Below are 26,310 nucleotides of genomic sequence, written 5' to 3'. Positions count from 1 at the left end.
CAAATTTCGCTGAGCTCAAATCACGGTGGAAACACCGAAACACGGACGCGAAAATTGATCTCCTCGTTTACTCGTGACAATATAAACATAGTAATTGGCCCGAGCGCGTCCGTGTAAGATTGAACACAGACCTCAGCATAATTGAGCTGGTTTCAATCCCATGGTTCACATCAATTACATGTAGACCACCATTATCCGCAGACGTCCGATACCAGGCAAATCACTTATTACTTGGTACTTTGGGCCCTTTGATACCTTCACTCTCCCCGAGCATGACGCTCTGATAACTAGCTGATAAGCGCACCCCCTCCTCCCTTCTGCTTTGCCCTATTCAGCGTGATTGAAGCTTTGTATCATTGTAGCTCCACTGCTCCGCTATCTACTGCCTCTCTGTAATTAGTGCGATTTTCGCCCCTCTCTTTCGCCGTTTCCTCCCCCGGCACTCAATTGGATTGGTTCTCGCGACGCTATTGTGAGGAATAAAAATTCGACGGTGGTGGATTCGACGGTACTGTAGCCGTTTTACATTCACACATAGGTCTTCGGCGTCGCGCGGAAAAACTGTGATTAATTTCAGATAAAGCGTGATCAAATTGTTACAATCCTCCAATGCCGATCTTGAATGGAGCCCACTTTTCTTGCTTATTGATCGCTGCGCGCATGACAGCTGGTTGTGCGATATGATATCTATTATTTATAATTCAAGTATATCAAAAATATCTTTATATAAAATATATTTACTCGTGCTTCTGCGGTGTGACTATCTTTCCGAAGTTAATAGAAATTTTGCGATTAACATTTATGATCGATATAGTTTTTGGCATTTAAATAAATGAATTTATTGCACGCATTAGCCTATAATTTTATTATTAATGTTATCTTATGTACTCTTATCATACTTGTTGTACGATTTTTATTGGTTTCAATGTTGCGTGGATGCCAAAAATGGATTTTTTCCCTTCACATTTTCCACCTACTTACATTTTGCTCATCTTTCATTTAAGTAAAAAAAAAAAAGATTATCCTCTTTATATATTTAATTTAATACCTTATAATTTGTTTGAAAGCAACTATAAACAAATTATTTTTATTTTTCACTGAACTGAACTGTTCCTCGGGCGTTCTTTCACTCGGAAAATTATCTCTGTCTCTTCGAAATTGTCTCTCCTTCTTGTAGATACCGCATGTGCTATCGTGGTCGCTGGAAATAAACCGCCATGGTGGTGGTCCTCCAACAGCCTTCCTCTTTCTAATCCTTTTTTTCCGCGCCCTTCCGTTTCTGTTTCTTTTTTTTTACTGACCGCGCCGCGCACGCAGACGGCGCCGGAAGCCGCGTAGCGGAGGAGACCGTCCTTCCCCGAAGAACGAGAAGCAGTCGAAGGACTGGGAGAATGACTCCTGGAAAACGATCCCACGGGACGAGAAGTCCTGGCAGCTGTATCGCACAGCGATGGATCTCTGGGCGGAGTCCAAGGCCAACCAGGTAGGCGAGGATTCGAAGAAGTACTTCGAGATGGAGAACGGCGATTTCGCATTGGAGAATGGCGATATATCGAAGAAGAGGAAGAGCAAGAAGGCTGCGCAAACGTCGAACGAACGTCCCAGTCCGAATCAGCGCACCAAGATGACGGACGAGCAGCGGGGTGCTCCCACCGCCACTCGCCGTGGCGATCAGCGACGCGTCGACAAGCGGACGCAGGCTGAGACCGAGGAAGACGAGCTCGAGGAGGACGAGGAGGACTTTAGCGCAGAATACCGTAACAGCAGCAACAACAACAACAAGTTCTACGCGGATAATCAGGAGACTCAACAGGAGCGAAGAAGGGGGAGAGGAGGAGGAGGAGGAGGAGAAGGTAATTTCGAAGCGGAGAAATACGCCAAGTCTACGAGCTCGTCGTCCGATTCCGACGACGAGAGCACCATCACCATACCGGAGCCGGGTCGTAAGGTCGAGCATATAGCGCAGAAGCTCGAGCAGACCGCGCAGAAGTACGCGCGCGAGCACAGCCCGCCCAAGTTCCTCGAGCGACGAGAGAGATCCGCCGCGACCGAATACAAGAGCCTCGAGAGAGAGACGCGCGAGGCTGCTCTCTCGCGCGATCGTCGCGATAGGTCCGCCACTGCTGCGGAGTACAAGAGCCTGGAGCGCGGCCAGAAGAACATGGAGCAGGCTCGCCGCGAGGACAAGGCGCGCTTGCGAGACGACAAGCGCGCGCGGGACGACAAGCATTCGCTCGAGCGAAGCTCCCGCGAGGACAAGTCGAGCTTCGAGCGCGCGAGAGAGGACAAGCAGAGCTTCGAGCGCTCGAGGGAGGAGAAGCAAAACTTTGAGCGCACGCGAGAGGACAAGCAGGGTTTCGTCGAACGCTCGAGGGAGGACAAGCAGGCGTTCGATCGCTCGCGAGAGGACAAACAGAGTTTCCAGCGGTCTCGCGAGGACGCGCAGTCCTCGTACGAGCGAGCCCACGCTCGCTCCAGGAACGAGCAGGAGCGCGCGTACGTGGAGCAGCGGAAGGAGGTGATGGGTTACGAACGTACTTTCGAGAAGAACCGCAACAGAACGGTCGAGCGACTGTCCAGTCGACGATTCGAGCGGCCACGGCCACCGTCGCAGGAGGCTCCGGAACGACCTTCGATGGGTCCCTATCGGGAGCGTAGATACTCCGACAAGGAGGAGGTGATTTACGGGGAGAGCGGTCGATACGGGGCAGGCTCGCTCGAGAGGGACCGCGGTTACGAGTCGAATTTCGAGACAAAGTTGGAGAGGACGAAGGTGATCGAGAGACACGGCTATCACGCGAGCATACACGATCCGGGTCTGCAGAAGCGGACAAACGCCACGCCGAGGATCAACGAGCGAAGTAACGGCGATACCAATAACAACACGCTGAAAATCGAGCGAAAAGTCCTGCCGCGACAGTCGACTGCCATGGGCCACCTCGTGCAAACCGGGAGAGCTTTCGACGAATCGAAGAGCCCGAAGCTCGTGAAGAGGACCAAGTCTTTCTGGAAGTTCCGCCGAGACTCCGAGGTGCTGGAGGGTATGGCGCTTTGGCAGCATCGCTCGCTCGTGGACATCCCGAAGATGATTCGGAAGGAGGACAAGACGGCGGAGAACGAGGAGCGACAGAGGAACTCCGACGGCGACAGCCCTAACTCGAGTCTGGGCAACAGCGAGGGCACCATCACGAACGAACACCGGCACGAGGAGCCCAAGCCGGCCGAGAGAAGCCATGTGCCCGACAAGACCTCCGATTATTTCGAGGACTTTCCGACGCCGGCGGAACGGTCTAAGATCACGGAAAGATCAGAGTATCGGATGCAACAGCAACAGCAGCAAGAGGAGCGCACGTATTTTGTCGGTAACGTGTCGCGAAAGGCGATTATCGAGAAGGAACGCAGGCGTAGTCTCGAGGCGAAGCGAAACATGATTGTGGCCGAGCTGAAGGAGAACAACGAGAGCAAGCGGCACGAGATGGCGCGCGGTAGGAGAAACTACGACGAGGAGGACGCGACACTGAACTTTAGCGAGACCGAGGCCTCCGATGAGGAATCCACGTACAGTTGCATCGTCGTAAAGGATCAGAGCATACCGGAAAAGACGTTGCTACCGAGGACCAAGCTGAGAAGGGAGTCTGACCGAGATAGAAATAATTGCGGACCCTGGTACGATCTATGGGGCACGGACGCGTCTGTCAATAAGAAGAAAAAGAAGCAGAAGCAGCAATAAGTGAATGTTGCGATTGTTGAATGAAAAAAAAAAATGTCGAAATTGGACGAATATCGATCTGAAAATGATGAAAAGTATTTTTTGAGCAGAGATGAGGGCATCGAAAAGTAGAAGATAAAAGAAAGGGAGATTGATGTTACGTTGGCATGCTTGAGGAAAACGAAGAGGAGGCTTCCACTGCATGCAATTTTGTTTTGATTTTTCCTCAGTTTAGGTGTATACCGATAATACGCGAACGAGGATTAACCGATTCAAATTTGAATCGGCGAACGAACATCGATCTCTCGCAGTCGTTACCATCTTCATTATTCCACCTCTCCCAAGTTACTTCAGTCCTGTTTGTTGTAAGTTTGTTTATAGCCACCTACTCACGAGCAAGCCCATGAATGATCGACTCAGCATCTTGTTGTGATGTGTTTGCATTGGCTAATCCCTTCCCGATCCTTTGTTTCTCGTCTTCAACGATTGGCTGTTGATGTTGTAGGAGCTTGCAGCACCGTCGAAGAAGGCGCTCGATACATTTTTGCGACGACTTCTAGACAACTTATGTCTCTTCGAAACAGATCGAGCGACTTGACTGGAAGATACATCGCTATCGTGACTCGTGTTGTTGTCCGTGTTACTACTACTGCACGCGTTAGCTTCTTTTGGTTATCGCTGGCATATCGTGCAAGTCATTTGCTAGATATTATTCGCCACTTTATTTCAAACTCTCTTGCCACTTTTTAATTTTTTGTCCGACGCTTCGATTGCATTGCCAATTGATATGAAGTTGCATTTTCGTATTTTCTGCGTACGATGCATTCAGAATTTTTTCGAGAAAGTTTTTAATGTTACTTGCACAACTATATTGAAAAACGATGGCCGGGTCAATCTTGATCGACATTTTTCAGATATATTTGCTCACGAATATTTGTAGACACGTGAATCTCGAGAGACCTAGCCATCGTCAGATTAATCAATTTCAATCGAATGTGCTCGTCCTACATCAAATATATTCATCAAAATAAACGATTGGATGATATCAACAAAAAGTCTTCATCGTGTGCTTTTGAAGAAGGAAACCACCACGAAATTCTTAAGCTCACGATCGTGTTTCTGGCTGTCCAATTATGGACGCGTATCTCAAGCCCCGATTAACTACAATTAACAACTTTCAGGACTAACATATTCGCGACTGTGAAGCTGCGAAAGACGAAGACTAACGACCGCTCGGCGCCAGCGCTGTCATGAGACAAACTCTTTCCCTAGATCGCACGTCTCGCGCGATCCAATAGCGATCCCGCGACGCGAAGACGGGTGTGTCTCTCTTGTTGAACAAGTTCCTTCGTCGCGCAGCTCTCCACGCGAGACGAGAATCGACTGCCATGCGATTATCTGTCTGCGAATTTCTCTTCAGGTGAAAATGCGGCACTAACCCTTTCCGTATCCACGCGCTGCATTTATCGTATTTTTTCTTTTTTTTTTAATTTCCCTCGAGTTCTGGATCCATGTTTAGGGCATCATGTGAAGCGACATATGGAAACAGCTCGCAGGCTTTCTGTGGCGTTAAACGAAGCATTGACGCAGTTCTATAGCGCCAAACGAGCAAAGGGTTAGCATCATAACGTCAGTTATTTCACGCTGTTAATTAAAGGCTCGGTACCACAACTGCGTCAATAGTTCTACGGTGGTAAATAAAGGGAACGACTGTTTCAACTGGCGAAACGAGTTTTTCCAATGTTAACTGCACGTTAACACAGTTCTACAGCGTCGAATGAAAAGCTCATCCAGTGAAAGTGGATTAGGTCCGTTGTTTGTATAATTTTACATAAAGTTGAACTTGAAGTAGATCTTACGAATTACGGACTTGCTTCATTTTCACTTTAAAGTGTTTTAATAGCAAGAACTAGAGCTCTTCCAAAACTCGTGTGACGAGTTCGAGAGTGAAGAGAAATCGTTGAAACTTCTACGCATTTATTACTCTATCAATGTATTATATTTAATATCCTCTCTAATATACTTAATATATACTCTTTAATATTTGGTACTGAAAGGGTTAATGTCTGAGAATTTGATAAATTTGGATTTTTTGTGTGCAACACGTCATTTTGAACACGCGTTTTTAAACGTTTTTCAATATGCATTTTAAAGATATATATATATATATATATATATATAGATAGATATAAATTTAGAATATATTAAAATAATATATTCCAGCGTAATTTAGATGCGAAACGAAAAGAAGACGTCCAGTACGGAGCGGAGGGTGTAAGGTTTTAGGACAACCATTTTTTGTAATTTAAAGCGCGGTAGTTAAGAATTCAAGGAAGTCGCAAAGAGGACAAGAGATGTTAATATATTATGAATAAAATATTATAATTATACACATTATATATATATATATATATATATATATATATGTATGTATACACACACACACACACACACACAAACGACCGCCCTTAATCTGATTTCGGCGCGGTATGGGTTAGGCTAGATTAAAATGAAGCTGTTGTAATAAGAATCATGTATACAGGCGCATATACGTTATATATATATTATATATATTATTGTTATTATATACATCAATTTTTTAACGTACGTTCGTTAATCTTTTTTTCGTTCCCTCCTCCTTGTCTTTTACCTTTTTATTCTTTGTAATCAGAGCTCTTTGTATATTACAGATATTTTCCAAAAATTTGTCTTAAAATTCTTTATATATTATAAATTTCAAAATTTCTGTATAATTTTACATTTTTTTCAAAGCTTTCTCGAATTTTTTTATATAAATTAGAACATTTTTCAGAAATGCTGTGAAATCACGTCTTCTGGAATTTTTTATACATGTGAATTTAAACATTGTAAGATTTCTCATTCTGTAACTTTCAAAGAAAATTATAAACTCTGAAGAAGTTTCAGATATTTTTCAGAAATCTTCATAAATTTAAAATACGAAAAATTATTAAAAAAGAAAGAACTATAATGAGGTATTTTGAGAACTTTTTTCACCAGAGATGTACTACATGATACTATGTATATGTAATTTATACAGGTATATATACAAATTCAAGAATGTTTTTTATGTCGATGATTTATCAATGTTTCATTTACCAATCTCATGTAATCCCATACTTTTCAGACTCGTATTTGATCTCGTGGATAAAATTAAGTTACTGCAGACAAGAGTGAAACGATTTTAAACTGTTCGATATTTTCTACGTCACTCTGATATAAACTTCTATTCTATTGGCAAGACTCCGGCGCGTAATCCCGGAATTAAGTCACTCCCATAGTTCTTCGTAGGAATATTTTAGAAGAAAATCCCGCGATCCGTCAGAAGATTAGTCCTCGGCGACTTTTCAGCGAAGAGGTCCGCATTTGAATATCCACCATCTCTCACAGGTAAGTGTTCCCCGCTCATAACGGCGCCGCATTTATTTAAATTAATCGCGGGGCGTTTAATGGCAGCGATCAACGAACGCTTTCACGAGTTCCCGGAGGAAGGTGAGGATCGGGTCGGTCGAGGAACGAACGCTGCGTTTTCTCATTGCTCCTTTTTTTCTCCCCGCGGCGCCTTTTCAGACCGCTTAAAACGTCTGAAAGTTGTATAGACGCCATTATGCAGTAATTATCGGAAAATCGAAGGTGTCGACCACGCGGGAATTAACGTAATAACCGCAAGATACGTTGTATATACATGTATTTATCGGTTCTATTTTATAAAAACTTAATTCGAGCAGATTTCTATGCTCTCTCGCTTTATAAGATGCAAAGTGCATTAAGGAAAATTTTCCTTGTAGACTATTCAAGATAAATTTGCTTAATTCTCAAGTACTATACGATTTTTTAAATATTTTTACAATTGTATTGCTTTCTAACTCTTTCTTACTTTTATTACTTAATTATTTCAAATAATGACACATTAACAAAAATAACAATAAGTTTTGTTCATGTATGTAAAATAAATATTTTTATACATTTGTTCTTTTAATTTTTAAAACAATATAATTATTCTACGTTGAATTTCTTAATGTTTTTCCAAATTCTCTTTTTATTAATAATAAAAAAATATTTTGTAGGACACGATGTAAATAATGCACTCTTGCTACGACTATCATTGCCGGACGTCAAACATCAGCAATGGCGGATAGTGCTCGTCTCCTGCGGCGTGTATGAAGCACGAGTTTACGATTTCGAGTCAATATGACGCACCCGTGTGTATGTACTCACACGTGTGCGTGTATTTGCGTTACTTTGAACCGTCAAATTCCACGAGCGGCTTTTTGGCTTATGGAATGCGCCAAAGCCGAGCATATTTGCTAAGCGGTTAATTATCATCTGCGGTTGCCCATCCCTCAAATCCCTTCATGAGCCACCCCACAGAACGAACGCTTTATCTGACTGAAAGAAAGATTAACAGCACATAATTTGACGAATTAACCCCGCTCGTCAATGTTCAACAATGTTTCCTTTTAAACTCACATCATAAATGAAGAAAGTATTAAATAAATATATAAAGAAATAATTAGATCTCGATGAAGAAATATAAATATCTTTGAAAATGATTTAAAGTCGACTAAATGAAATAAGATACCTTATTAATAATACTATTACTTTTAATTACGCATCGTAATTAAAAGTACAAGTACATATCAATACAGTACACTTACTGTATTTATTTTAGCTTACCTATAAATTCCAAACTCTCTTGTAAATCTTTTTTGTTCTTTGTTATCCTCCATCTTCATTAAAACTTTCGATTAAAATTAGAAAGCTTTTTCTCCTAAAACGTGTACTTGGGTATCGTGCCACACCAATCTTGAAGAAATACTAAAATATCATTTAGCGGCGAATCCGGAGGTGCCTGTCTAGCCGTGTTGATCAACTTGGTCCAGTCATCGCGATCAGCCACGCGGTTGGTCTCCTCAAATCTGACGACCGGGCCGCGCACCGGATATCCCGTGATTACACATTGCTGAAGAGGCATGCCGGAATTTGTCGGGGACGTTAGGGAGCCCACGTAGACACCTCTCTGGTCGACCGGTAGACCTTGCTCGACCTTCTGATCCATAGACACCGCTAGCACCCATTCTCTCGCTTCCTCGCGTTGCTCCGTTGTGACGCCAAGCTTTTCTGGAAGTGGAACTTCTAGCGGAAAGTCAGTGACACGTAGATCGTCCACGTCTAGAACGTTGCTGTCGCCATCCTCGATACACTCTTCCAGATCGAGAAAATGATTGAGAAAGACAAAAGCTTCGCTCAGAAGACCAGCGTTACGAGCTGCGACACCGGCTTCGTAATAGTATCTGTCGGCGTGAAGGATTTCGGTATGTCGCAGAAGACTGACCGACGCTTTGACCACAATACTAGAAAGCGCTGGAAATGTACGGCAACCGTGCTTCATGGCTGAGAAATGAGCGGCCTCTAAAAGACGCTCGAATCTTTCGGAGGAGGATGATGATGATGACGAGCGATAGAGACCGTGTAAAACGTCACGGAGTTGGCCCAAGTATCTAAGAATTGATTAATCGCGATTAACGAATGAAAAAAATGCAGAAGATGAAAAAACGATCAATTTCTTGCAATATCACTTAAATACAGAGAACAAGGAAAGTGAAGCTTTTCAGTTTTAAGAAGTAAATATTAGATATTCCAAATTTATATAATAAAAGAGCAATTTATAAAGAGATTCTAGATTGACATTCGAATAATGAAACTATAAATAAGGATGTACGACGCATCATATTCTTTTGTCAAGATACAATACCTGTACTCCTGTTGCGCTGCGTTCAAGATGCTCTCTGTCAATTGTAGATAGAGATTAAAGTTCTGTGAGATCGGAGGTGCGCCGTACTGCGCGTAAAGCTGCAGTGCCTGCGGCGCGGCATCGTTCTTCAACAACTGTGCAGCACGCCGTGCTACGAATCTATGCAACACCTCCGGACTTTGCGAGCTTGCAGCGTCGAAAACTTGGCTCCATTGACCTTTGCGCGCCATCACTTCGAGGGCGGCGTTACCGTCCACTTCCGCCAATCGTTCCATTTCACCGTCGTTTGTCATGGCGTCCCGGTATTTCTCTTCTAGATACGGCTCAAGATCGGGAGCGAGCTCGCGGACGATTCGTCGCGCGCGATCCCACTCGCCGACAGCCACCAGCGAACTCACCGCGTCCTTTAACCGATCTGCTTGAAGGAACACCTGCAGCGATATGAAGTGTTATGAATTTAAATTACTCAATTTTTCACCAAACATTTTTTTCATAACTTTAATAATAGAAAATGTTAATTAATGTTGTAAATGCAATAATTTACGCTAAATATTCATTCAGAATTTAAACAGTAATTATCAAGCAATGTGCAATCTCAACTGATTCTTTATTAAATTGTATAGACAGACAATTGCATTGTTAATAAGAGAGACAATAAAATTACCTGAGCGGCGAGCGCGTGTTCACCAACGGAAAACAAACGTGCACCTAGATCTCCACCAATATCAGTCGCCGTTTCAGGATCTGCCTGATGCAGAAGGATATCAGCCGCGCGGATGAGATACGATCTCGGCGCCTGCGGATTCAGGATAAGGGTGTCTAGGGCAGGCCGCACTTCCCCGAGATCAAGCCACTTCCGAGCTTCCTCCAATGCGTTTGCCCCGTCCAGTCCCGCGCTTCTTTGACCTAACTCTCTGCGCAGTGCCGCCTCTTGACTGGGTAAATATTCTCTACACACTCGCAGTGCCTCAGACCACATTCCAGCTGTCTGAAATGAAGAAAATTTAATGCAGTTAGATAGAATCTAAGTAGAATTCCATACATAAGCATCACATAAAATAATTATCCATCTCTGAAAAGACTTCTTGTACTACAATGTAAATCCAGAGAAGAGACCAACCTTATAATGCTCTATTATTATCTCCGGTTTGTGAGCTCTCAAGAGAAGAGTCTCCGCTGTAGCGTAATCCTGTCCCTCGGCGGCCTCGGCAGCTCGGGCAATCAAGACTTGTGCCACTGCTTCCTGGCTGTGCGATTGCGCGACGTTCTCGGCAGACTCCCAGTCGCGACTGTGAATGTACATCTGTACCGCTTCCATAGTCTTGCCGGCCTGTATGAATTCCTTCTCGGCCTCAGCGAAACGACCCTCGTCTTCCAACGACATTGCATAACGATAATGAACTTCTTTCTTCTGATCCAGCGTACCATACTTGGCGATTTCCAAAGCCCAGTCAAATAAGCTGGCTTCACACGCCAATTGCAGACAAGGCTCCAAGTAACCAAGTCGCATTAGAAGTCTCGCACCTAGTTCTGGAGCCAACGTTCGGGCCCACATTAAAGCAACCTAAAAACAAAGGAGACTCAAAGTTCAGTTTCAGAAAAAAAGTGAAAAAAAATTTTTTTTCTAAGCTATATAAATTTCACCTGATGTGCCGCCTTTTCTCCTGATGCTTTTTTTGCGACTCTTAACGCATCCTCCCACATATTCGCAGATCTATAAGCTGTAACCGCTCCGCGCCAGTCACCAGCACCTAAGATAGAAGACAACATTACACACAAATTAAATAAATTGTAAATTAATACTATTTTTTTAACGCTAACTAATTTATACAAAACAAGAATGTCAAAATATTAAAACGCTGCAGCTATTTTTATGTGAATGATAATCGCAATTGGGCCATAAGAACCATATTTATTTATTAACAGAAAAAGAATGTTTAATAACTTAAAACTATAAAAACTATAAGTTGATTTAAGCTAGAAACCAACCTAGGAAGTGCTCTTCGGCTTCTCTTGGCTTGTTGGCTGCGTCTAGCTCTCTTGCCAGGTGCATGTGAGTAGTTTGAAGTAAATCTGGTCGATGCTGTGAGACCAATCTGATCATGTCACTGCGATTTCCCGCTTTACGATGCATAGCGATTGCCGCGTCATGGTCGCCGATCGCGACATAGAGAGCCTCGGCATGGCGGAGTTCGCCTGTCTGCTGTAGACTATCGGCGTGCTTTGCCAACACTTGACTGGCCTCGTCGCTCTTCATGTATTCTTGAGCCACCTGGTGTGCACGCATCCAGTCACCCGATTGTATGTGAATTTCTACAGCACGTTGGGCATTTTCCGCGCGAACGAAAAGGCTCTCTGCTAAGCTTCGTTCGCCGATCGACGAGAAGTATTCGGCCAATTTTTCGCATTGTTGACGGATCTCTGGATCATCATCTTCAATCACCTGAAGAAGGAAATGTGCAGAAAGAATATAGTAAAAAAAATCTAATAAAAAATATAACAATATAAACTAGAATATAAAATATGAAATATAAGATATGTGTTGAGAATACTACTGCACCTGAATAATCTGTAAAGCTTTTCTCCATTGTCGCGCGCTAATAGCGGCTTTCAATGCCAATACCGTCTCTCCCGCTTCAATGAAGTGATTGATAGCAGCGTCATAATGACCACTTGCTGATAGATGTTTTCCCCAGTCCCTTTCAAGCTCGACCACTAATGTGGGATCGATTTTACGTGCTAGGTCGAGAGCTCTGGAGAAGATACCGGCCTGAGCGTAACACTTGATCGCCTCGGAACCGGCGCCGGTTTTCTCCAGCAGTTCTCCAGCGAGTTCCGTGAGATCGGTAGCCTTAAGACCACTAATAACTTCCTCGACGATTCTTTCGTCCTCCAGCAATTCGTTATCGGCAAGTATTAACCTGGCGGCTCGTCCAGGTCGGCGAGCCTCTAAATAAAGTTTTACAGCTCTTTTGGGATTCGTGGTTTCTATGATGGACGCCGCGCGGGCCGCTTGGCCACTGTCCAGCAACCAAGCCAAGTGACGGTCCCGCAGCTCTGACAGACCACTCCAATTACGACTCTGAGCTAAGTTTAGGGCATCTTCCCAGCGCCAGTAACGCTGGTACATGTCTAGCGCTTTGTCCAGCTCATTATGCTCCAAATAAATCGCTTCAGCGGTTTTTAGGTCACCATTCAGTATGGCCAGTCGGGCCCAGACTTCCGGACAAGCCAGTGATTCGTTGCCAGTCTCTTTGGCGTATTTTTCACCAATCTTAAAATATGACGAAAACAAAAATTAAAATATATTATTGTATCACAAGAGGGGCAAAAAATATTTATTATAAAAAAACCTCGACGGTATCCTTCAGAAACTTTGCACATGCCACGTCACCCATCGCAGCGTAACACCTGGCAGCTATCGCGAGATTTTTTTCATTCATCGCGTTTCTGGCTACGTTCTCCCACATGGTCTCCACTTGTGAACTATCGGTCATGTTCTCCAGAAATAGGACAACTCTGCCGAAGTCATTGTCATGCAGCGCAGTGCCGAACTCGATTAATCCTTCGTCCAACTGATACGCCACCTTGACGCCGTGCTCTTCCACCATCACAGACGTTCGATTATCCTCTCTCACAATGTCCACTATGTCGCCCTTAATTGGCATCAGTGTAACCGCTTCTGGCGCATCCACGTTGTACCAAATAGCCATGGTTTGACCCGTCTGAGCAACGACAACGTCGCTACCAGTCACCCAAGATGCAAAAGATGCCCCTGTCACCAATAAGACTCTGCAGTATTGTAAAATAAGATTTGATTAGAACAAAAAAATCTAGTATAAATTATTTTAATACAAAATAACGAAAGTTACGTTGGTGCAAAACATTAATATTTTTATTATACTCTGTTTTAGAGTTTCTGTTTTAAAGTTAAATTATTTCTTAAATAAATTGATGACGAATAACAATGTTCTCGAAAGAGAGATTACTTTCTACAATTTTGTCTTCAATTTTATTTAATGGGTAAAAAAGATCTTTTATTTCAAATTAACACCATACGTACTTGTCACCCGTGTCATCGCTCAGCCAAAGACGGCCTCGTTTGTCTCGGGATAGCAGTCTATGACCAGACTCGCTCAACTCCAGCCAGTCGATGCGAGCGTCGTGGGCGATCATGCTGATGGTCGCACCAGACATCAAGTCAATCACGCGAACAGTTCTTGGGTCCAGCAGGTAGGCTAACTTTTTATTGTCATCCCCGCTAACTGAGGGTCGCTCGTTGACGCGTACACTGACCACATGTGGGTTTACCGCCTCTGTTCGCACGGAACCAAGTGCTTCGTTTTGACCGTACTCGACGATCGTAAGCTCACCAGAGCAAAAGATCAGGCATACAACCGGATATTCGAAGAAAAACTTTTCGCTGCCGGATTGATCCTCCCAGGGGATCTCGCTGATAAGACCCAACTCGATGTCGCCGATCAACAAAGTGCGTGCCGTTCGAGCTACCACATTGTTATCTCTGCGCCCTAGAACGCGTACATCTTCAATCTCCATACCCGTCTGCGATCTAACGATGATGGGACGCTGCGAGGAATCGGTCAAAGGTCGGATTACCACTTGACTGGGACCCACATAGGCGACCTCGTGACTACCGCGGACTACCGTACGTCTGAAAGATGAAAAAATTCAAATTGATACATACATCTAAAGAAGTTTCCATTAATAAAAGAATTATTTGTTTTTTCATAACAGATTAGTCTGCAAAATAAAAGATTTATGGGCTAATTACAAAGTAATTTCGATTTTTATATGCTTGGAAAAAAAGTATAACAAAGTCAAATTTCACGAAAATTCAAGTAATTAAAACATCAAAAATACTACAACTTCAAGTTGCAGTCACCTCAAAATAGTCTCAAACTGTTCAACGCCGCCGCATAATCCTCCAACTACTAGTTTTGAACCGTCTCGTCTCCAGGCGAATGCTGTGACAGTATAGAAGTTAGGTAGATCGCGTACATTGGTCTCTTCCCAGACACTTCTTCGTGGTGTCCAATCAAAGATGCGCACTTTATCCCAGGAGCCCACGGCGACGCTTTGACCGCTCGGGCTGCAGCAAGCTACAGTGATCTCCCTCTCCTGGGAATCCCGGCTGAAGTCAAAGGTCTTAACCGGTTTACCGTATGGATCGTACATAGTTAGTCGTTTATCGCAACCTGCTGCCAAAATGTGCGACTGTGGCCATGCCAAGGCGTAAGCGGGCACTCCGTGGATGCACACGCGTCCTGATGGCTCCGCGCTGCCGTCTTCAGTAAAGTAGTATCGGATAATGCTACCGTCGGCGTGGCTCGATAGGAAGCCGGTGCCTCGAACACTGTAGTTAAAGAAGTTGTGAACTCAGTCAGTACACAGAGAAGATTCCATATTTCTGTATATTCTACAGAGCCTTCTACATAAATATTTTTAAATTAATTGTACTATTATTATAGGAACATGGAACTTTTCTATAATTTAACTTTAAATATTCATAATTGAATTGATAATATTATGTATGTTCTATGGAATATTCTTTAAATTTAATTTTTTAGGTATTTAAAAGTTTTGTATAATAGAATATATTAAAAAAATAACGATAATGATTATCGTGCATAATTCTGCATAAAATATTCTATTCTATATGGAATAATCTTGAAAAATATTTTGTGAGATTTGTAAGATAGTACATTTTTAGAAATAAAAATATTCTCGGAATATTAATCTTCTTAAAAAACTTTCATGAATATTTGATCTTCCTAGTGTACAATCTGAAGATAATCCATAAACCAATATATGCTAGCTGAGTATAAAAATACTAAGTAAACCATCATTACTAATTGGGTGCATAACCGTAATTTCAAAAGCTGATAAGCATAAATTTACTTGCTAGCCAGAGCTATCGTCATAGCGTCGGAGGTATACAAAGTTTGTGCCTTTTGCGACTTGACCATAGCCGCACGGACTTTCCCATCCGCCAATCCTACGATAATTGGACCATCCACTGGCCAGATCAGGCAAGTCACCGCTGCACTTTGTTTAAACTTGTTGCAAATCACCTTTTTATCGCCCCTGAAAAAAAATTCCTGCCATTAATAAACAATTTATTTTTATCAATCCTTTTTTTCTTTTTTTCTTTGGGAAATATATTTTTTTATATATTAATTATATAGATTTTATATAGATTATATATTAATAACTAACCAATCCTCCCCTATTTTATATACATATACAATACAGTCGGTTTGGCCAACTGCAATCTTTGTGGACTCTGGAGAGAAGGCTATTCCCTTCACTATGTAGCTCTTTTTACCAAACTGTGGACAAGAAAGGAATGTTGCAAGATTAATATCACTCGATAAATCTTAAAAATTGTAGAAATATAGATATTAAATAAAAAATACCTTGGAATCAACAGGCTTGGTGGAAAATCTATCACGCTTCACACCATTCTCATCAAAAAGGTAAATGGAACGATCAGAGAATGCCACAGCTAGCTTTAAGTTGTTTGGTGACCACGCTATGCTAACCACCTTGTTTTCCAACTCCTGATACATGTATATAAATATATAAACATTGAAATAACCAATTTTTACATCATGTGCTTTGCCTATAATGTTTAATTTATATATATATATATATATATATATATATATATATATATATGTTATATATTTTTTTATAAATATATAAATATATATATATATATATAATTAGCCATAAAATTTTGCAATATTATTAATTGTTCCAAGAACGTTACAAATAGATAAAATTTTCATGTTACTCATTAAAAAAAAGTTGTCTTCTACTAGAGAGCAATACTTAAATCTTTTTCATAAAAATTATTATATCAGCAAATCTTGAAAAGATATTAGAGAAAAATCCATTTTTATTCCTATAATAATTTCCAAAAGAATTATACATTTTTACATTGATTTATTCTGCAGACACATAGAGTCTGCTCCTTAGACTCTCAAGATTAAAAAATCATCGACTTAATTAAGGTAACAGTATATTTCCCTTACCTGTGCTGGCATGACGGTACCTAGATATTTCAGCAGCATGTTGATTCAATATTACTCTCAATTATCTTAACAATATTTATTTACAAACGTAATATACACTACTGACATGCAAAGCAAGTGTATATCATTCTGATCATCCGTGTGTACACGTCAGTTGCCTGGCAACAAACACCCACTACACTAAGCTGACCTTAACTTGAGACGAAAGATAAGTGTTTTCGAACAAATAGAATTTCGAAATACAAGCTTCTCTTTCTGTTAATATCTCGCGACGGGTTTTTGGTCCGAAGATAAATTATTTTCATACTGACGAGTGTAATTATTATTTCTTCAATGTAAAATATGTATGTGCCGTGTATTTTTATGTGCATTAATTTGAAATTGAATTCCGCATTATAATCGACAGGTGGCGTTCACCGCGGCTCGTAATATCCAATAACATCTCGCGTGAAAAATTAAAGTTTCACGCATGTGGACGATCGGTTTTTACATACGTATTGTTTGTTAAAAGCAACATTTCTTCATGCACAACTCGGTTCTGCGAATTTTTAGACGGTACGTACAAATTATTTTGACATCTTTCGTCACGTGTCACATCGTGTATCGCGCGCATTCTTAGGTTAGCGAAGTATAACCTTTAAATCTACTTGATGACTTTTGCTCGTTACATAAAAAAAGCATCGACATAAATAATATATTTTATAAATCATATGTAAAGTGAAATAAGTAAATAATAACGATAATGATAGGATATAATTGTAATGAGTATAAGTGTGAACTGAATATTATTTCTTTTTTTAATTTCTTTGACGTAATCTCTGACGTTTATAAAAAATATTCAAGGTTTAATACACTAATTTCTTATTAATTTTTAATAATTTTAATATTATTTTATAATATTTTTAACAAATATTTTATATGTTATAAGCCATAGCAAAGACAATGTGAAAGTCATTCTACAGTAGTGTAATTGTAGAATGTTGTAAGATGCAATGTCAATTTCTATCAATTTAAATTAGCCTTAATCTCAGTTTAACTTCCTTTTGATCGTTTTTAGGTATACGAGTAAGAAAAACTGAGATTAAAGTTAATTCACATTGACAGAACAATTTACAATATCTATTTTACAACCACTTACAATTATGTTTACGCTATTGCAGAATGGCTTAACAGGAAATTATGACATTGTGATTTTGCAATATGACAATTACATGGATAATAACCTGTTGCGTTTTTTATGATTGTTTTGACAATTTATTTATTTATCTATATGTTTTAGGTTTCACGAACCAAAGTTGCTAGCCACTGTGGTTGAAGTCAGAATTTGTTTAGATTCATTGTTTATCAGACGCAAAGTGCAAACAGCAATGTTGGACGATGAAAAGTTGAGAGACTTAAATGTTCCTGCACAAGAGGAATTTAACCCACTATCCTGGCTGCGAACTGTGGCTCCTGCTTTTCCAGTGAATGGTTCAAAGGTAAACGAATTTATACATGTAGTATGCAGTTCACTTGTGGACATATTTTAATTCACTAATGTTTGTTTTATAGGTCACTATAATTCACAAACCACAAGTGTTCTACAATACTTTGTTGGAAAAGTGTAGGCATGCCAAGAAAAAAATCACATTTTCCTCACTGTATTTGGGTACTGGTACCTTAGAGACCGAACTAGTAAGTCTAATAGGAATAAATTTAGCATTTATAACAAAAACCTGACAAGACAATTATTTCGAATAAAAGATTAGCAATAATTAACTACAAATTACAAGATAAGAAGACTGAAATATAGTCATTTTTCATTTTCAAAATTGATTTTTATGAAAAACAAAGTCGCATTTCTCTGCACAGATCAATGTGATAGAGCAAGCAGTAAGTATGAATGGCGGTGATGTGCAAGTACGAATCCTGTTGGACTATATGAGGGCTTCTCGGGGAGAGCATAACTCCCGGAAGATGCTGGAGCCATTGCTCAAGGGGAAATGTAGAGATCGTTGCAAGGTCTTCCTCTATCATACGCCGAAATTACGCGGCATAATGAAAGCAGCAATCCCAGATCGCTTTAATGAACTCATCGGTTTACAACACATGAAGCTATATATGATCGACAATGATTTAATTATTAGCGGGTAGGCAGGCTTATTACGATTGTCATTAACAATAATTAATTGAAGAGAATAATCAGTTTATATCAAAATTAACAGCTGACACAAAAGAAAAGGAACAAAATTGAACATTCAATATTGCAAATATTTAAAACTATTTGTATAGTTCTTAAATATATATATATATATATATATATATATATATATATATATATATTCATATAAAGTTGTTAAAAAATTTACTTTGTCTTAGAGCGAACCTCAGCAATGATTATTTCACAAACCGACAGGATCGGTACTTCGTTATAGAAGACTGCGAGGAACTTTGCAACTTTTATAATAAGTTGGTTGAGAAAGTTATGGAATTTAGCTTCTTATTACAACCAGATGGGAACACAAGCTTGAATCTTACTGTAAACAGTCATCCTTACAAAGGATCTGGGAAAGTTTTTACTCAAGAAGCAGCGTCCAAGATACAAACGTTCTTACAGAATGAAATCAAAAAGAATATCGATCTCGACAAAAGTAAGTCATTCTATATAATTTCATTTTCAAAGCGAGAATATTCAAAAATATTTCGCCAAAACTAGATTAAATGGATTGTATTTCGAGATCAAATTAAATTATTTAATTTTTAATTATTGAAGACGCAGACACATGGATATTTCCATTAGTGCAAATGGGCCAGCTGAACATCTATCACGATAGTGAAGTAACATTGAAGCTCTTGCAAACCGCTCCAGCGGGAGCCACGCTCAAATTAGCGACCGGTTATTTCAATCTGACTTCTGATTACATTCAAGCTGTGCTTAAAGATTGTCGAGCAACGTGTCACTTTTTGACAGCACATCCCACTGCCAATGGTTTCTTTAGTATGTTTTTATTATTAAACAGCTAACATAAACTTTTTTTTAAATCGCAAGCGTTCGGATTTGTTATTACATAAATTTTGTGTAAGATTGTTGCGTTTTTTGCATTATAATTTTGTTTCGCAAAAATTCGAATAAATAGCTGTAGAAGCTAATAAATATTTCAATTATTAATCTTCGAGATGCCAAAGGAATGGCCGGAGGAATACCGGCGGCGTACACCAAGATAGAGGAATCCTTTTATAATTTATGCGAGAGAACGAATCAGCAAAACAGAATAACGTTATGGGAATTTGTTAAACCGGGTTGGACGTACCACGCCAAGGGTCTCTGGTACACTTTGCCAGATCAGCAAAAACCCTCTTTGACCCTCGTAGGCTCACCAAATTTTGGTAAAGATAAATTCTCATTATCTTGAGTTATAATCTTAATGTGATTGCAAATAAACAATCTTTCTCGAGAATTATTAACATGACTAATTGAAATATGAATGATATAGGTTATAGATCGGTGAACAGAGACCTCGAGACACAGATAGCCGTGGTGACAAGAAACGAGAAGTTGCAAAATGCACTGCACGAAGAGCAGGCACGATTATTCTCCTGTGCTAAACCCGTTACGAGAAAGACTTTCTCGCAGCGAGACAGAATACCACCAGCTTGGGTATGCGCGATTGTACTCTTCTTTCGCTATTACTTTTGAAGTAATAGTTCAAGTGTCTTTATGAAAAGGTAAATCCCAAATTCTAAACTTATTTAATTCTAGCTGTAATATATTGTACAAGTACAGTTCCGCAAGTACAATTCCGCAGAATTTAATATTTAATTGATACACGATATAAATTATCCTCCGACATTTTTTATTTGTATATGATTTTTCATTACTTAAAATTTTTTTATATAAAGATGTCATTTAGAAATATCCTAATATTTCTATCCAAGGAATAATAAAATTGTTATAGTACAAACGGATGTAAAGAGAGAGGATCGGATCTGATCTTCTAGGATTCTGGATTCTAAAAACTCTGCATTTTTTTGTAAATTCTACAAATTCCAAAAATTAATCTTCTCGTAAGTAATAAATTAGCATTTTATTTTGTAAGTTCACCGGCAGAAGTTGTGAAATCAGTGACGCGATTGTTTTCTCGTGTGCTATTCTGTAGGGTATGTGATAAAATTCAATGTTGCTATGATGCCAGCGCTTCTTGTGCGGCATCGAATATGTAAAAATTGATTTAATTCGGACGAAATAATAACAATATCGATAGCGGTAGTAATAATAGTAGTAGCAATAACAATACAAGATTGATTGTCTGTTGCCACTCATGGTTCACGAATTAAGAATAAATTGCAGCAATATTCACAATTGCTGCGACAATCAATATCGCGACACTTTACAAACCACTGTTTCACACTTTAGAGATTTCCAAGACCGGCAACCGACGCGGCGATTAACAATTGTTGGAGGAAGGAAAGTTTATTTGTCGTCAATCACGAATGTATCCTCTTTGACGAAAAATTCAACAACTTCTTCCTCTACATTCTTCGAATCTGAGTCCAGCTCATCGGTATCAATATCTGAAAATGCACATATTGACGATTAACCTCAAATCACATTAAAAGTATTATTTATTTTCAGTATTAATGATTTCCTAGTTAAATGCATTCAAAAATTAGAAAAGTGTGTATTTAACATGCACACTTTCATTGTAGATAATTTAATGTATAAAAGTAGTATATCATACTTACTGCAACGCAACTCTAGTCGACGTTTCTTCTGATTGTTCCATTCTTCAACACGTTTCGTGCGATATTCTTCGAATGCTTTCATCAACAAGCAACGTTTCTCGATTAATTCCTAGAACATTAATCACTCGTTAAATCGCTACTCAGACCTGTGAGAATTTTAGAAGATTTCATTACTGTAAATGCCCTTCATATATTTTTTTATCATTTCATAAATACGCGTGTAAAAATTGAAATTTGTAACATACTGGAATACTAGAAAAATATTATAGAAATTATTTCTTATATATAATCTAGCGCATTAAGTACTTAATAAATCTGATTAAATTGCACCTTTGAAGCACGCGTCAGTCGCATGCGATCTTTGCTCTCGAACTGCGCCGAGTATTTCTTCAAGTTCTTTTTTATTTCCTTAATTTGATCTGCGGTGAGCAGAGTCGGAGATCGCGGACGCCACAACAACTGGTTAAACGCGTTCAAATTGACTCTTTTCAAAATACGGCCCTGGAACGTCCATATCCAGTAACCATTGTCAACGCTGGTCTTCCAGCTAGACACTGCCGTGACGACGTACCTAAAATTAATCACGAAAAGAAAGTTAACTTCTTGTTATAGCTTTTTATATTGTACGACTGCTTTATTCTTTAACTTACCTGCCAGTCGGGTCCCATTCCACATCTGAGGTTTGATAATGATCGGTGGAGTTCATAATAGTGAAATCGTTCGTGTCGATAAACTCCAGAGCGCCAGCCATCGTCGTCAGGCCGGCAAGGACGATGAATTGACCCGACGGCGACCAGAACAGGTGATTACAAGCTTTTTTCTCCAATCTTTCTGTTGGAAAAAAAATCAAATTGCCAATGTTAAACTTGAATTGATGAAGCAAAGACGTAACTCGCAATTTATTAATGTGATTAGCCAAAAATAATCAAAAGTAGAGTTTTTATGTATGTAATCGCTTACTGAGAAGGGCGGGCTGATGGCCGTATCGCACTTCGTAGAAGCTGACATTCACGGTGGGTATCTCCCCGTGAATGATGGCAAATTTGCTGCCAACTGGTTCCCATGCAAAAGCATGAATCGGCTCCTTTATCTCCACACTGTCCACGGGAATTTGTTTCTCTCTCATGTGGAAGATTTCGAAGTTGTATGACATGCCCTGTAATGTAAAATACAAATAAATTTGAGCAATTATATTTTAATAACAAAAGTTCTCTTGCTCTTCAATAAAATTCAAAGCTTGTCAAGAGATACTAAAATTATAGTTAATATAATTATAACTGTATATAATAAATTTATTGTATATAATCATATATGCTATTATTGTATAATACATAATAAATGATAAATTACTCTCCGCGCAAAATTTCGCACAAACCTACTTACCGTGTATTTTTGCTCTGTCTTTTCCTTACGTTTGGCAAAGCGATCGACTTTCACGCACAAGTAGTCACCAGACTTTTGCCAGAAGATTTTGCAGTCGGCCACATTGAATAAATTTTTATTTCTTATTTCATTGCGGCTAAACAAAATTTTTTTATTAAATTTTTGTTTTGATAAATTATTATTGATTAATTATCGACAACTTGGATGTTATTTAAGACTAAAGACTCACTTGGGAATTTCGAGCAAAGTTACTCTCGCGGGGACATCTTTGTCTTCTGGCACCCAATAAGCAAGAATGTTGTCCGTCGGGGACCAACTGAAATCTCTGATCCCTGGAATTTTGATGCTCTTCTTGTCCAGCAGACCGAACGACTAAAAGATTAATTGGTGGCTGTCAAGTTATAAACTTCAAATAACAAGCACTAATAAATATTTAATATTAAATATCGTAAATTCAAGAGTATGAAAAATACTCACTGGAGTCTCATAAACACTAAGAACATCCTCTCCCATACGCGCTAGATATTTATCATCGTGCGACCAACGGAAGATTGGCCAAACGGAAGATCCATCAGGGAAGAACGATCGTTTTTCCTGGCTCGACAAAATGTCCCAAATCACAAGGCGCTTCTGATCCTGTCCGAGATCGGTGCGTGGAGTGTAGGTGACTAGGTAACGCTCGCAGGGCGAATAGTCAATGCATTCAACACCTCGCTGGCTGAATCTGGCCTGTTGGGTGAACTGAGGGCCACCCCACAGCGCAACGCCCAGCTTGTGGAATGTGGATAGATACGTACCTAGTGGTGACCATTTCACATACGTCTCTGTCCAGCGCTGAAACCAGAGTGGCTTGATTACAGCACATAATCTCGTAGTGGAAAATTTAATTCATTGTAATTCACAATTTTCGCATAAAATATTAAATGCGCATTATGTGTCATTTTGTTATTTGGGATACATTTTTTTCCATGGCTGCAATCCGAGAATTTTATTGTCCATGACCGTTTATGAAATATTAAATAGAAACAAATAATGTTCGCGAGAGTCAAGTGAAACGTGCTATATGTACACTCGACAGCAAAATTAAAGGATCACCTATTCTAACTCCCAAAAATAGGCAAAATTGAAGAGAGTGTAACTTTGTCAACAATAATCGTAAAAAATTATACAAAAGCATTTTAAAGCTTGAAATCTCTAGTTTCCAGATTGACAATTTACAAATTGATTACAAAGTTATGTGGATTCAAATGGGGATGCGTCAAATCTCAAAATTTTTTACAAATTTACATTACTATTTGAATCCGCGTAACTTCGTAAACAATCTATAAATCGTTTAATAAATTATCAATCTGGAAACTAGCTTTCAAGCTTTAAAATGCTTTTTTTAATATTTTTTTGCGATTATTTTTGACAAAGTTACACTCTCTTGAATTTCGCCTATTTTTGGGAGTCAGATCTTTTAATTTTGCTGTCGAGTATATAATGAAATTTTTATTACCAAAATATTTTTGTGTCAAAAGTAAAACTATTGTACTTACGTTACGTTCTTCAAGCAGAGTAGGCTCTGGCGCAGAGTTTTGCCAGATCTGCACAGACACTCCTGCTCCATTGCCACAAAGAACGCAGAATTGATCATAAGCATCCGGCTCCAACAAATGATAGTGCAAGTCGCTAGCTGACTTAAAGGGCTGTGCCTTTGGTGGCTCCCAATCCTCAGGAATGTCCTCAAACTTCTTGAAATCCGTAAAAAGATTAACTTTGAATGTGTGAGACTTATCAATCTTGTAATTATTGGTGGATTTGACCGCGGTCAGTGCATTCAAGTGATTGGTGTATTCCAGAAAGATGTATCTGCCAGGGAGAAAAAGAAATATTTCAGAAAAACAATATGATTAATAAACATTCCATCAAAGATATATATAGAGAAACAGCTTTGCTCTAATCTGATTTTTTTACAAGTTTAAACAGAATGTAAACTAACCCTTTAGTCTTGCCATCGCTCTCATTCATTGGATAGTACTGATTGACTATCGTGCCAAACTTTCCAAGCACTTTGTTAATGACAGATTGAAGCTTCTCCAACTTGTCAGGTTCCACTCGAGGCACATTGTCCACAACAATCACAGACTCCACTCCATCTGTTTCTGAAGGCTTTTGCTTCAAGATATCACCAAGCAATTCTACAAGTTCACAATACAGATACATGTATTCATCATTGCAAAAAAACTGCTCCTTCTAACAATATAAAAATTTAGAAAGTATCCTCAAGTCTTGTGCACAACAAAGAAATATTAAATAATGTTAGAATCGCTTTACTTAAAGAACATTAAATGTGTAAATTAGAAATGTGATGAACAATGTTTCACTAGAAAAATGTTGATATCTTATACTTTGTATTAGCTACAGAGTAAAAAAAAAATTCAACTTTTCAGATCATCCCTTGATCGCTCCATTTTTCAAATAAATATCTAATACCAATTTTTTCAATATATATGTTAACATATAAACAGAATAAAAGAATAAATCTGGGTTTGCTATCATTTTTTTTGCAATTGACTCACAAAGCAAACTTTAATTTTTAAACAATTCAACTGCTTAGTTTCTTTAAGAAATATGGATAAAGAGATTCAGGATAATTTACAAAAATTTTGTTTGAACGTTCAATTATGCCCATGTCCATCAATGCAAATTAACTCTTTATCTTTCTTTTAGTGCTAAGGATTGGAAAAAAAAAAGAATACGTTAAACTGAGATCAAAGTTAATCTATATTGATGAATATGGGCATTAATCGCTCAAGTTAATCGGAGTTCGATCAAAGTATTGCTTTTGACATTTTTGACATGAGAAAACCAAAATCGTACTATCGAGCCGACGTCATTACGGTGGCGTGCTTGAAATCGTAGTAACGCCCAAATAAAGCTGTGTCGCGACCTTTCATCGTGCTCCATCGCGTGCGATCTGCAGACGCAAAGGATCACCTCGAGCGTGCAGTTTTTCTTAGGAGGAAAGAAAGAAGGAATAGCCATAAGGAAAAACCATTCGTAGGATCGCTAGTGTGATATGTGACGCCGGTTTTCCGCCATTCTGCAAGTCCAAACCGGGAATACTCCAAAAAACACAATGCTCGCTACAAAATCGATGAATAGGCGATTTCCGGTCGGCGAAATTGCACGTGCCGCATCGTGAAATGTGCGAACGCGCGCGCGCGCGGGCGCGCAATCACACACGCGGAGAATTTGCTCGTAACGCAAGTGCAACGTGTCCTCGTGTGGGAACGGGATTGGAGAAGAAAAGAAGGGCGCAGAGTGGATACTTGCCCTCGTCGGTGATATCGTCGACGAAGCCCTCGGGATCGCTGAAATTAGGCTCTTCATCGTCGTTCATCGGATCGTCGTTGGCCTTCGCGGTCTCGTCGTTCTGCACCGTTTTCTCTGCCTGCGTTTTCTTCGCCATCTTGGAAACCTCTGAGCATATTCCTTCGCTCGCGTCCGTGCCGCGCCGCAGCGTGAATTAAAATGGCAGCTAACTGCAGGGGGTGTAGGGAATTAGGGAAAGGTGATGTCGGTGTCGATATCAATAGTTATCGATCTTTGTATATCGATATAAAGATATCGATACTTTAAGAGAGAGAATTGACCAATCGCATTAATCAATTGACCGAATT

At 39.8% G+C, this 26,310-nt stretch overlaps 4 protein-coding genes across 10 annotated transcripts in view; 2 read left to right on the top strand and 2 right to left on the bottom strand.

The window, feature by feature from the left end:
- The window catches only part of LOC105208145 (trichohyalin), a 116,402-nt gene extending 110,086 nt beyond the window's left edge, over nucleotides 1-6,316 (top strand). For all 4 annotated transcript variants that reach the window (XM_039456614.1, XM_039456613.1, XM_011177914.3 and 1 more), the window contains one exon: nucleotides 1,318-6,316. In XM_039456614.1, coding sequence (XP_039312548.1) covers nucleotides 1,318-3,730 — 2,413 coding nt within the window. In that variant the 3' untranslated portion in view covers nucleotides 3,731-6,316. The remainder of the gene's footprint in view (nucleotides 1-1,317) is intronic.
- LOC105208162 (intraflagellar transport protein 172 homolog) lies at nucleotides 6,247-16,811 on the bottom strand. Of its 3 annotated transcripts, none has more exons than XR_005576146.1 (15): nucleotides 16,541-16,811; nucleotides 15,920-16,063; nucleotides 15,720-15,832; nucleotides 15,402-15,587; nucleotides 14,386-14,856; nucleotides 13,546-14,154; nucleotides 12,836-13,274; nucleotides 12,043-12,756; nucleotides 11,472-11,925; nucleotides 11,127-11,233; nucleotides 10,603-11,046; nucleotides 10,147-10,470; nucleotides 9,483-9,913; nucleotides 8,405-9,228; nucleotides 6,247-7,311 (listed from the first exon to the last, which is right to left on the bottom strand). XR_005576146.1 is itself a non-coding variant. In XM_026138338.2 (14 exons), the coding sequence occupies exons 1-14, from the start codon at nucleotides 16,577-16,579 to the stop codon at nucleotides 8,499-8,501; spliced, it is 5,205 nt and encodes a 1,734-aa protein (XP_025994123.1). In that variant the 5' UTR covers nucleotides 16,580-16,811; the 3' UTR covers nucleotides 8,404-8,498. The 3 variants fall into 3 exon arrangements, 1 of the variants encoding a protein (XP_025994123.1); XR_005576145.1 differs by lacking the exon at nucleotides 6,247-7,311 and adding an exon at nucleotides 7,399-8,116; XM_026138338.2 differs by lacking the exon at nucleotides 6,247-7,311 and having other exon boundaries at nucleotides 8,404-9,228.
- A 132-nt stretch (nucleotides 16,812-16,943) lies between these two features.
- LOC105207430 (CDP-diacylglycerol--glycerol-3-phosphate 3-phosphatidyltransferase, mitochondrial) lies at nucleotides 16,944-20,895 on the top strand. 2 transcript variants are annotated; one of them, XM_026138339.2, is made up of 9 exons: nucleotides 16,944-17,095; nucleotides 17,820-18,018; nucleotides 18,092-18,214; nucleotides 18,392-18,669; nucleotides 18,899-19,170; nucleotides 19,293-19,517; nucleotides 19,697-19,906; nucleotides 20,014-20,245; nucleotides 20,476-20,895. In XM_026138339.2, the coding sequence occupies exons 1-8, from the start codon at nucleotides 17,064-17,066 to the stop codon at nucleotides 20,214-20,216; spliced, it is 1,542 nt and encodes a 513-aa protein (XP_025994124.1). In that variant the 5' UTR covers nucleotides 16,944-17,063; the 3' UTR covers nucleotides 20,217-20,245; nucleotides 20,476-20,895. The 2 variants fall into 2 exon arrangements, with proteins under 2 accessions (XP_025994124.1, XP_039312555.1); XM_039456621.1 differs by having other exon boundaries at nucleotides 20,014-20,895.
- LOC105208146 (eukaryotic translation initiation factor 3 subunit B) lies at nucleotides 20,586-26,184 on the bottom strand. The gene is made up of 11 exons (XM_011177915.3): nucleotides 25,964-26,184; nucleotides 24,627-24,825; nucleotides 24,184-24,496; nucleotides 23,123-23,479; nucleotides 22,875-23,017; nucleotides 22,646-22,781; nucleotides 22,223-22,418; nucleotides 21,913-22,093; nucleotides 21,593-21,833; nucleotides 21,263-21,371; nucleotides 20,586-21,091 (listed from the first exon to the last, which is right to left on the bottom strand). Exons 1-11 carry the CDS (start codon nucleotides 26,097-26,099, stop codon nucleotides 20,991-20,993), a joined length of 2,112 nt encoding a protein of 703 aa, XP_011176217.1. The 5' UTR covers nucleotides 26,100-26,184; the 3' UTR covers nucleotides 20,586-20,990.
- Nucleotides 26,185-26,310: the final 126 nt, after the last annotated feature.

The sequence above is a fragment of the Solenopsis invicta genome, chromosome 13, assembly GCF_016802725.1.
Source record: "Solenopsis invicta isolate M01_SB chromosome 13, UNIL_Sinv_3.0, whole genome shotgun sequence".
NCBI lineage: Eukaryota > Metazoa > Arthropoda > Insecta > Hymenoptera > Formicidae > Solenopsis > Solenopsis invicta.
Note: the sequence above shows the minus strand (reverse complement) of the source record. Positions and strands in the feature narration are given on the sequence as shown.

Excerpts from the sequence above, each read along its gene's own strand:
- LOC105208146 (XM_011177915.3), bottom strand. The coding sequence starts at position 26,099 with ATGGCGAAGAAAACGCAGGCAGAGAAAACGGTGCAGAACGACGAGACC. Across the intron at positions 24,826-25,963 it reads CGACGATATCACCGACGAGG|AATTGCTTGGTGATATCTTG; the intron begins GCAAGTATCCAC and ends GTGAACTTGTAG. Across the intron at positions 21,834-21,912 it reads GAATGGGACCCGACTGGCAG|GTACGTCGTCACGGCAGTGT; the intron begins GTAAGTTAAAGA and ends GATTAATTTTAG.
- LOC105207430 (XM_026138339.2), top strand. The coding sequence starts at position 17,064 with ATGCACAACTCGGTTCTGCGAATTTTTAGACG. Across the intron at positions 17,096-17,819 it reads GTTCTGCGAATTTTTAGACG|GTTTCACGAACCAAAGTTGC; the intron begins GTACGTACAAAT and ends TATATGTTTTAG. Across the intron at positions 19,171-19,292 it reads GAATATCGATCTCGACAAAA|ACGCAGACACATGGATATTT; the intron begins GTAAGTCATTCT and ends TAATTATTGAAG.
- LOC105208162 (XM_026138338.2), bottom strand. The coding sequence starts at position 16,579 with ATGCTGCTGAAATATCTAGGTACCGTCATGCCAGCACAG. Across the intron at positions 15,833-15,919 it reads CCAAGCCTGTTGATTCCAAG|TTTGGTAAAAAGAGCTACAT; the intron begins GTATTTTTTATT and ends TCTTGTCCACAG. Across the intron at positions 9,229-9,482 it reads GCAGCGCAACAGGAGTACAG|ATACTTGGGCCAACTCCGTG; the intron begins GTATTGTATCTT and ends ATCAATTCTTAG.